This window comes from Chiloscyllium plagiosum, chromosome 4 (genome assembly GCF_004010195.1).
Source record: "Chiloscyllium plagiosum isolate BGI_BamShark_2017 chromosome 4, ASM401019v2, whole genome shotgun sequence".
NCBI lineage: Eukaryota > Metazoa > Chordata > Chondrichthyes > Orectolobiformes > Hemiscylliidae > Chiloscyllium > Chiloscyllium plagiosum.
The window spans coordinates 113,463,164-113,474,379 of NC_057713.1; the positions used below are offsets into that span (position 1 = coordinate 113,463,164).

The following is an 11,216-nucleotide window of genomic DNA, read 5'->3' on the forward strand; positions in this document are numbered from 1 at the left end:
TGCCCATCTTGTCCATCGTATTAGACTAAGAATTTCAAAAATTGTCCTCTTGTTACTTGTGGTTCTTTTACCAATCCTCATAAATTTGTATCCTTGATTAGAGAAACTTGTTCCAGTCAAATCTGTTTTCCCCTTAGTTACTTTTATTTCGTTTAGCATTCCAGTACATTTCATCTGCCAGACCATGCTTTCTAAAGTGTTAGGCCCAATCAGCAATTTCGAACTTATTGCAGTTTCCTTACTTTCATACTGTGCCTTTATTTATAAAGCTGAACACCCCATATTTACTTCTCATTATGTGTGTATAGGAATCTCCCAAGGGTCTTTGTTCCTGTCCCAGCTTCAAAATTGCACAATTTCATTTATCAGAAGTTTTGTTTTAACATATACTTGTTTTTAATTTCTCAAATTGATTCAAAAATGTTTTCTCACCAGATGACAAACTTTTAAGTCATGATGATGGTGGTATTTTTGATGATCCGCCGGTGCTACCTGATGGAGGAGTTTTAATGCCAGAGGAACCTATTCATAATGATGATGAAGATGATGTTATGTCCAGTGAGTATTGAGAATTCTTTTGATCTTTTAATCCTTACGCAATGCATAAACAGAACTTGAATTATTTTGACAGTATTTTTGATGCACTACGAATATGAAAATTAAGAGTTTAAAACTTCATTTTTAACCAGTGGGTGGGCCAGACAGTCCGGATTCTGATGATCCAGTTGAACCTCTACCGACAATGACTGATCAGACAACTTTAGTACCAAATGAAGAAGAAGCATTTGCTTTGGAGCCAATTGATATAACTGGTGAGTTCTTTCTTTAAGAGCTGTGCTATCATAAGGAGGTAAAATATCAAAACCAGAGGAACAAATCCCAAGATTAATGTTTCTAACAATAAATTTTAGTGTTCATGATCATGATATACCGGTGTTAATAGCAATTAGCAATACTGCAGTGATACAGGAAATAGAAACCATGAATTTTCACAATATCAGCATCGTTCTTTAATCAGCATATTCTGTTGTATACATGTGATAGATACTCCAGAAAGGTTACACCACAGAAAGAGACCATTCACCCCATTATCTCTGCTCTGGCTGTGTAAACTAGCTACCCACTTTAATCCTACTTTCCAGCACCTGGTTCATAGCCTTGCAGGTTGCAGTGCTGCGGGTGCAGAGCCAGGTTCCTTTTAAATTGTTGAAGGTTTCTGCCTTAACCATCAAGCAGAGCAGTGAGTTCCAGGCACCCATCACCCTTCGTTTGTCTCAAGTCCCCCTAACCATTTTAGCCTCAAAATTGTGCTCCTAACTTTAGGATGGGGACCAGATGTCCCAAGCAATCTTATTTTGTACACTTCAATTAAGTCAATTAATTTAGGCATTTTCATCCTGTTGTTCTATTTTTGTCCATTTTCATAATGATGTGTCATGACTCACTAGGGTAGTGTGCTGGAAATCAAGCTTCAATATTCTTAGAGTCATCACAAAAGTTGAATTTTTTTAAAAGAAATATGCAAAATCTGCAAACTACCTGATTTTTAGATCCAGATTGGTAGAAAACACTGCCTAGGTTTCTGGACTTAACAAGAATCATTAGTTTTAACAGGTCATTAGATTCTAGCTGCAGGTAAATTATTAAATTAAATAACTAAAATCAACAGATTAAAACTCGAATCCCCTTATAAACTTCTCCTGACGCACACTTGTACACAAATATAAATGGGGAGGGGGGAAAACACATGGGTGAGGTAAATCTGAAAAAGCATTTCCATAGTCTTTGTTCACAAGATCTGTTTAGCTGGTTTTTGCTGATCCAAGTTCTTTCATCAACCTTTTACTGAATGATTCCACGAGTTCAAAAGAGGTACAGGGTGGCTACTTCATTCATGAAAGAGACAACTTGCAGCATCTGCTGAAGAAAAGATGAGCTGTTTTCCTTCAGGTTTAATGTGAGTTGCTGCAAAAAACCAAGAGTTTTTGTGGGCTGGAGACTAATTTCGTTTTTGGTCTGACTAGCGTCTCTCTGTAATAAATCAGAAATAGATGGGGTAACTCAGCAGGTTAGCAGCATCTATAGAGAGATAAAGTCAACATTTTAGGTTTAGTGACCCTTCTTCAGACTTTGACTCACATTCAAAGCTATTCAGCTGTCTGACAACCAATTACCTTGTTGGTAGTTAAAGGACTTTTTGTCATTGATAATTGGTCTACAAGCCAATCAACTTCACTTGTAAACAACTTCTTGGCTGCAGTTCGTATGCACATTGCTGGAACCCACAGTTGAACAAACAGCATTCACAATAGATGTCAAATTCTTTACTGTCAAAACATGCAGCCATCCTTGTAGTTCCTGGATTTCAAACAGTTCTTTCTCGTTTCAATCCATAGTTTAAAAATACGCAAAAAAAAGCCTGTGTAGACCTTGAATAGACTTAATTAGGCTGCAATAAAATATAACTTAAAATATAATATTTAGTTAATTGTTAAATTGCAAAAAGAAGCTAGACTTCAGATTTTTAACAAATTATGTTTAAGATTGTCACACTCACCAGCTCCCAGTGATGCATCTTTGTCTCAATTTGAATCCTTTACATTGTTGGAGGAAACTGTATCGTGACTTTTAGGTTCTGTTTTGTTTTATATTTGTGGAGGGCTTCATTAGATTTAATATCAAATCAACAGCTGAGAAATAAATTATAGTTCTACTGACCAATTTGGTCGTGCTTTGTTGACTTGCAGTTTTAGGCCTTTTTGTACAGAAACTTAAATTGGAATGATTTATTGCAGTTAAGGAAACAAAAGCCAAAAGAAAGCGGAAACTGATTGTTGATAGTGTAAAAGAACTGGACAGTAAAACAATTCGGGCACAGTTAAGTGACTACTCTGACATTGTAACTACGTTGGATCTTGCACCACCTACCAAGAAACTTATGATGTGGAAAGAAACCGGTGGTGTGGAGAAATTGTTCTCACTTCCAGCTCAGCCTCTTTGGAATAACAGGTTGCTTAAGGTAACTGAATTGTTTAAATGTCTGTGTTTTGATTACAGAGGGCATAATTTTGAGATATTATAACTTTTCAACAACTTTTAGTCACAGAGTCAGAGATGTACAGCACGGAAACAGATTCTTCAGTCCAACTTGTCCATGCCGACCAATTTTCCTAACCTAATCTAGTCCCATTTGCCAGGATGGCCCACGTCCCTCTAAACCTTTCCTGTTCGTACACCCATCTGCATGCCTTTTAAATATTGTAATTGTACCAGCCTCCACCACTTCCTCTGGCAGCTCATTCCATACACGCACCACCCTCTGCGTGAAAATGTTGCCACTTAGGTCTCTTTTATTTCTTTCCCCTCTCACCCTAAACCTTTGCCCTCTAGTTCTCGACTTCCCCACCACAGGGAAAAGTCTTTCTGTATTTATCCTATCCATGCCTGTCATGATTTTATAAACCTCTATAAGGTCACCCCTCAGCTTCCGACACTCCAGGGAAAATAGCCCCAGCCTATCTAGCCCCTCCCTGTAGCTCAAATCTCCCAACATCCTTGTAAATCTTTTCTGAGCCCTTTCAAGTTTCACAACATCCTTCTGATAGGAAGGAGACCAGAATTGCATGCAATATTCCAAAATTGGCCTAACCAATGCCCTGTACGGCCGCAACATGACCTCCCGACCAGATTTGAATGCAGTATTCTGAAAGTGGCCTCATCAATGTACTGTACAGCCACAACCTGACATTTCAACACTGATACTCAATGCACTGATCAATAAAGGGAATCCTACCAAAGGTCTTTTTCACTACCCTATCTACCTGAAACTCCACTTTCAAAGAACTATGAACCTGCACGCTAAGGTCCCTTTGTTCAGCACATTCCCTAGGACCTTACCATTAAGTGTCCTGCTTTTAATTTATTTTTCCAAAATGCAGCACCTCCCATTTAACTAAATTAAACTCCATTTGCAATCCTCAGCCCATTGGCCCATCTGATCATGATCCCGTTGTAATCTGTGGTTACCTCCTTCGCTGTCCACAACACCTCCAATTTTGGTATCATCTGCAAACCTCCTAATTATACCTCCTATGTTCACATCTAAATCATTTATGTAAATGACGCAAAGCAGTGGATCCAGCACCGATCCTTGTGGCACACCACTAGTCACAAGCCTCCAGTCTGAAAAGTAATCCTCTACCACCACCCTCTATCTTCTACCTTTGAGCTAGTTCTGTAACCAAATGGCTAGGTCTTCTTGTATTCTATGAGATCTAACCTTGCTAACCAGTCTCCCATGGCGAATACCTTACTGAAGTCCATATAGATCATGTCCATCGCTTTGCCCTCATCAATCCTCTTTGTTACTTTTTCAAAAAACTCAAATCAAATTTGTGAGACATGACTTGCCACACAAAACGCCATGCTGACTATCCCTAATCAGGCCTTGCCTTACTAAGTAAATGTAAATCCTGTCCCTCAGGATTCTCTCCAGCAACTTGCCCACCACCGATGTTGGGCTCACCGGTCTATAGTTGAATGCAAAACTTCTTTGTGCAAAAGATACTTAAGTTCCATTTTAACAGTTTCTTTACCTACATTTCAAAAACACTATACATTTTTTTTGTTCAGAAGTCATATTTAGGATATTAAACTGTCATGGATTTTGTGTCTCTTGATGTATTAAGCAATAGAAGCTGCTTTAGTTTTAAGAACATGTGTAACTCAACACCAGACAATAATAAATAATTTTAATTGTGAACTTGTACTTTATTTTTTGCGTAGCTTTTTACGCGCTGCCTCACGCCAATTGTTCCAGATGAGCTAAGAAAAAAGAGAAAAGGAGGTGAAGCAGACAACTTGGAACAATTCCTGAAAGAGATTGAAAATCCAGAAGTGCCAAGGGAGGAGCAGCATCCACAACAGCAGCAGCGTGACATAATTGGTACGAGCTCAGTTGCTTATATCTCTCATCAATGCAGTTTCACTGTATTACTGCCTTTATTTTGCCTTCATATAGCATTTGGATTTGAGATTATTGTAACTTGCCATGGAAATTTGGTTTTGCCAAGTAATTATATTCCTAATCAGCTGTGTGTCCCTTTTGAGTCACCTCAAATATGAAAGTGTTGAAATCCATTCTGAATGTACATAGTAGTATTAACGTAAACTCATTCAGAATTTATTTTGAGTTGCAACCAAATATCGTTTTGAAGTGCTTCCTGTTGCACTGTTTCAATTCAACAGGGGTTAAAGATCTAAACAAGGCAAAGACTTTATTCTTATATATAGGGGACACAGCTCAAGAGAGACTGTTTAACTAACAAAAACTTAATTACTTATACACCTTATTAGTTAGGCTTATTAGTCACACATACAGTTTGTTACATAACCATACTTACAAAATTGATGTTTCATTAGAAGATAAGACGTTCGTCAATTGGGGCAAACACCTTACATTATAAGGCTAATCAAGTTGCTGCTACGCCAATGAGCAGTAACCATGTCCCTTGAAAATGGAAGCAAATTCCCATTTGCAGTAATTATTTCTCTGCAGCATTAAGAGTTTCTACTTTACATATATTGCTATGGTTTTGTCCCTTTGAGTAGCTAAATATATCTCGCGTCCTATAGGTCTAAGCTGTTCTGAATTAAGCTTATTTTCAGTATGTTTCTCTTAACTCTTAGTGCTTCAGCCATGTTTCACCCTGACACTAAGTTCTCAGTCGACTGTATATTTGCATGCTCTTTATATCTATTGAATTGCCTAATTAATTTCTTTACCTGTGTGCAACCACAATATAAATGCTCGATTGATGACATACTGGTTTGACTTGAAAGTCAATGAATGATCAGAAACTGCCCAATATTCTTCTGCTTCTGTTAATAAATCCCTGTTGTGCAAGTCTTTTGTCTTTTCCATGGCTGCTTCCTGGTCACCATAAAAATATGTCCAGTTAATATTATTTGCAAAGAATTGCTTGAAATCTGCATATATTTGTAAAGCATTGCTGTATTGATTAGGCAATTGTGAATGATTCTTTTGACACCATTGTGTCTGGAATGTTGTTCATTGGAATCGTAATTGCAATGTACACACCTAAATGTTTGTTATCTAATGGCAAAACTAATTCACTTAGTACTGTCATTTGAAGATTTGCTCTGACCTGATTTTTAAGAGATTTTTCAATTTTATAAATAATCTAGTTCAATTTGGAGAGCCTTAATACGAATAGATGGCAAAACTACAGTGTACCCCAAGAACAAATACGTACCTTAAACTGTAGGCAATTGATGAGAGTCACCGAGGAACCTTGAATATGGCTTCCATGTTTCAGTATTTGAAAATGAATTGATGTAAAGTGTGTTTTTAAAGAACTTTAAATGTGGATCTCAAAAATGGAAATGTTGGAAAAACTCAAAACAGTTAACAAAACTGCTATATTCGCTTGACAAAGCGCCATGTGTATTTCAGCATTAGTATATTTACCGGAAAGGTTGGAACGTCTTCGCCACACAATTTGAGTAAAACAAAATCTGGGATTGTCATCATCAAAAATTTGCCTCATGCAAGCATGGTAGTAAGACATAAGTCAGTGTTTCATACATTAGAGGGCCAGTTTGTTTGGAAGAATGGTATAAAATCTCTAATGCATATAATCTGCACAGTCTATATGCAGTTTGTCTGCTCTACAGGATAACTATTTGCTAGTACACTTATGAATTACATTGGACTGAGAAAGGATTATTAAAACTTGTTCGAGTCTAGTAAGTTTAGTTGAATCAACAAAAAAAAACTGGGAAAAGAAACAGGCAAGAGCTGAAAAAGAACATATGGACTCATGTTTGTTACACCTGGACATTATTAATAACTGATTCAAGAAGTAATTTAATTAATTTTACTAATTATAGTATGAAAGCACGAATTCACTTGGAAAATAACACTACAAAGGAAAGGTCTCTGATTTGGTTCATGTCCAAATGGACAATCGCTTAAAACACTGGTTACAAGAAATGTCTGGGTGTGCACATTGTAATCCTGATTTACTTCTTTTTTCATTTCAATCAGTCCTCAGTAGCCTAACGGAAAATTGTACAATGCAAATAGTATGCCAGGTCTCTCCCAGCCTATAGTTGTGCCTGTGCTCGTTTGAGTTGCATGGATACAAAAGGATTGTGTTAAGAGTTTTTATTTATGCTATATAATTGCGCTTCTCCATCATATGGGGTTTTTCCGATTTGAAGAAAATATCACAAGATGGCTTTCATGTGAAATTGAATTTGTTTAACAAAACAAGTGCTTAACTGCGTAAATCAGAATTATTGATGCTTTTGAAATTTAGATGAACCTATCTTGGAAGAGCCTAGTCGTCTACAGGAATCCATATTGGAAAGCAGTAGAACTGCACTAGATGAGTCCATTATGCCGCCACCACAGAGAGTCGTTAAACGCAAATCAAAGGAAATGGAATCTGAACCCACAGTACCTGTGAGTAATTTTTAAAAAAATAATTCTTTAATTCTTGCATTTTACAAATCATTGGTATTTTCATGCAAAATGTTAAATAAAATCAAAGTGGTATATTAAGTTTCAAAATGTAGCTATTACAGCCAGACAGCACACGAATACTTGGGTGCCACAAATTATGTCTGCTATATAATGGGTTTTATTGTCATTAATAGAAGTAGGCACTTCGTTCCTAATTTAAAACTGGAGGTATTCAATAAGATGAGAGGAATGTTTGCTACCTTTTCCTTTCTGTCCCTTGGTGAAACAATAATATTAGACAACACAAATATCTTTGCTTCATGTCAAAATGAAGGAATCATATAGTCTGTTCTGTGCTGCTGTTGGGAAGTTGTATCCTTTATAATTCTTAAACTTGATCTTGGGCTTCAGTTCAATATGATAATTAAGTATTGCTTTCTCCTCGAGAGAAAAACAGTTTCCTCCTTGGGGGGGAAAAAAAGTGACTTATTTTGGCCTCTGGTGTTGCTGGTTGATACTGAAACTTTCATTCCTGCTCCTCTAACTCTGTTGGAGTCATGTGTATCTGACATTTTAACTTTTTGTCATTACTGCAGCAAGATGAGCAACAACAGCCACAGCAGCAAGAACAAGAGCTGCAAATTCCACCAGTAGAGCTTCCTCCAGAGGAACAACTGCACATCACTGACCTTGTTCCAGAACTTGCTATTCTACCAGAGAAGAAAGAAAAAGATGAAGAAGAGGAAGAGGAGGTGGGGATACAGTTATTTGATTGATATATTTTTTAACTAGCTATTCCGAGTAAATTGGCTCAAATTACTTTTGCCACAAAATATTTTTAGCAAAATTTGTAGGATGATTTATCCTTTTATTTGTCTTTCCTTATTTTTTTCTGAAGTCATTGATTCACCATCTGATGCTGTGTACAGTTCATGAGTGAATGATGACAGTAAGCATCTGAGCTGTTTCACAAAAACAGGTCTGTCCTTTCTGTGCCTACTATCTGCACTTGGTTCATACGGAAGTCAGATACTAATCAAATACTTCTGGCTTGGTCCGGGGGGGGGGGGGTGTCTCTGTACTGTGATCAGTCAATAAACATTCAATCGATTTGGTCCTTTAAGACTTCATATTTTGTTTCACATACGGCCGGGCACAGATCGTTCAGGAAGATGGAGGTTAAACATTTCCATGTTCCTCAGAAGAACTGCGCACATTGCTTTTAAAAAAAAAGACATTTTCATCCTTTTCTTAAAGAAAGTTACAGGCCATAATCGTATAGTACATTCAGGCAATTACCAATCAATTAACGAAATAGCTTTATTGACAGCATCTCAGCCCAATATTTCCTGGAATCACTTTTGTTTTCCAACACTCAAGCCACTCTTATCTCACGAACAGAGTCTTTGCACATGCACTTGAAGGTCAGTTAGGATGGCCAGTAATGTCCTATCTAGTCTAGTTATTTCTGTGCTGTAAAGGAAGCATTGTCTGCTAGTCTTTGTTGAGACAGCCTGTGGTTAGTTAATTATGCAGCTATAACAGGGTTAAAAAGCCATTTTACACAGCTTTTAGCAGAATTGTCAGTTTGCAGCCGAGAAGCCATTTTGTTGTCATATTTGCATTAAGAAGCCACTTTATTGCCACCTAAGTTAGTAAGAGCACGTTAAGTGGTTGTTCCTGATAACAACTAGTTAACTCAACCTGTATTCAGGTTTCAGATCCTCAAGCGCGTAGACATCAAATGAAAATAGATTCCATTCATCTCCAGTCCACTGATTGTTAATAAGAGTTCATTTAAAGTGTGATGGAGACTTTGTCTGAATGAGACAGAAGCAGAATGAATGTATGTATCTGGGAATTTGGCTCAAAATGGGAATTTGATATTGAGGGGGAAAGGCGCTTGTTGCAAAGAGTAAGCTCTGCTGATTGGGGAGTTTGGTGAGGCAGGGAGGAGGCACATTTATTTTTCTTTTGCCCATTTCAGAAAGTTCATTGAACGAGAAACTGCTGTTTGGGACGTCTTTAACTTGGTGTAAATTAGAAAAAACATTTTTAAAAAGATTTATCTATGCTTGGATTTAATTGTAAAACATCAGGAATATAAGAAAGGACTGATATGAATAAAATAAGTAATCCAAAGGAGAATGAAGTTCATGTAACAGAAGTCAAATGGAATGGAATCATGAACCTTAGCAGTTTTCAAGATGATCACTTGTGCAGGAAGTGCTGTCAACTGCAGAAACTTGAGCTCTGGGTTTCTGAGGTTGAGTGGTGCTGCACTGTGGTTTGCTGATAGTGAGTTCAAAGACATGGTCGCACTGCAGCTTTAGGCTCTCGAGGTCAAAAAAGAATGGGTGACAGTCACTCTGGGAAATAGGCAGGTTGTTCACAATAAGATTTCCTTTTTGTAAACTGATGACACTAGTATCTTAAGGGACTGCAGTCAGAGTTAACGGCCAACTCTGTGGTATGTATGAACAATATTAAGGCCATAAGTTGGAGGAGCAGCAGGAAGCCATTCAGCCTATTGAGGCTGCTCTGCCATTCAATGAAATTATGACTGATCTGATAAAGCTTAACTCCACTTTCCTGCTTTTCTTCTCCCCATCACTCTTGATTCCCTTACTGATTAAAAATCTGTGTCTTGGCATTAAAACCTTGTTAAATGTTTTGTAGTTAAAAGTAACATTAAAATGGATCTCCAAATTCCTGCAAAACAGTTGAATTTCACAAGTTTGTATATTTTTTGTGTATACTGTGATCACATTTCTAACTAAAATGCAAAATAACAACAGCATTTTGTTAGCAAAATGCGATTCATTATTGCTAATGAAAAATGGACATTTCCATTGGCTATCTGACTAGGATCACCAGAGGTGATTTGCACACTTGTGTGGTGCTGAGTGAGAAGAATCTCAATGATGAGCAAAGCAGCCATAAGGGACAAGGAATGATGTCAGCAGTAGAATATCAGCACTGAAAATTTTAATGATGATGTGTGCTCACTTGTCTTTTAATCCTTCAAAATATATTTATAATTCAAGTTCATTTCTGAATAAATATATTTGAAAGTTTGTGAGAAGATTTGTAGCTCGGGTGCTCGTTGTTGTGGTTCTGTTCGCTGAGCTGGGAAGTTTTTGTTGCAAACGTTTCGTCCCCTGGTTAGGCGACATCATCAGTGCTTGGGAGCCTCCTGCGAAGCGCTTCTTTGATGTTTCCTCCGGTGTTTATAGTGGTCTGTCCCTGCCGCTTCCGGTTGTCAGTTTCAGCTGTCCGCAGTAGTGGTTGGTATATTGGGTCCAGGTCGATGTGTTTGTTGATGGAGTTTGTGGATGAATGCCATGCCTCTAGGAATTCCCTGGCTGTTCTCTGTCTGGCTTGCCCTATGATAGTAGTGTTGTCCCAGTCGAATTCATGTTGCTTGTTGTCTGCGTGTGTGGCTAATGTAGCGTACAAAATACCATGCAAGGACTGCACAAAACACAATATAGGACAAACAGGAAGACAGCTAACAATCCGCATACATGAACATCAACTAGCCACGAAACGACACGACCAGCTATCCTTAGTAGCCACACACGCAGACAACAAGCAACATGAATTCGACTGGGACAACACTACTATCATAGGGCAAGCCAAACAGAGAACAGCCAGGGAATTCCTAGAGGCATGGCATTCATCCACAAACTCCATCAACAAACACATAGACCTGGACCCAATATAC

The 11,216-nt window shown here is 37.8% G+C and overlaps 1 protein-coding gene across 1 annotated transcript in view; it reads left to right on the forward strand.

Moving 5' to 3' along the window:
• Positions 1-11,216, forward strand: part of rad21b (RAD21 cohesin complex component b) — a 52,017-nt gene that overhangs the window by 24,891 nt on the left and 15,910 nt on the right. The window contains exons 7-12 of the mRNA XM_043688995.1: positions 436-558; positions 690-812; positions 2,796-3,019; positions 4,786-4,945; positions 7,344-7,489; positions 8,086-8,241. Coding sequence (XP_043544930.1) covers positions 436-558; positions 690-812; positions 2,796-3,019; positions 4,786-4,945; positions 7,344-7,489; positions 8,086-8,241 — 932 coding nt within the window. The remainder of the gene's footprint in view (positions 1-435; positions 559-689; positions 813-2,795; positions 3,020-4,785; positions 4,946-7,343; positions 7,490-8,085; positions 8,242-11,216) is intronic.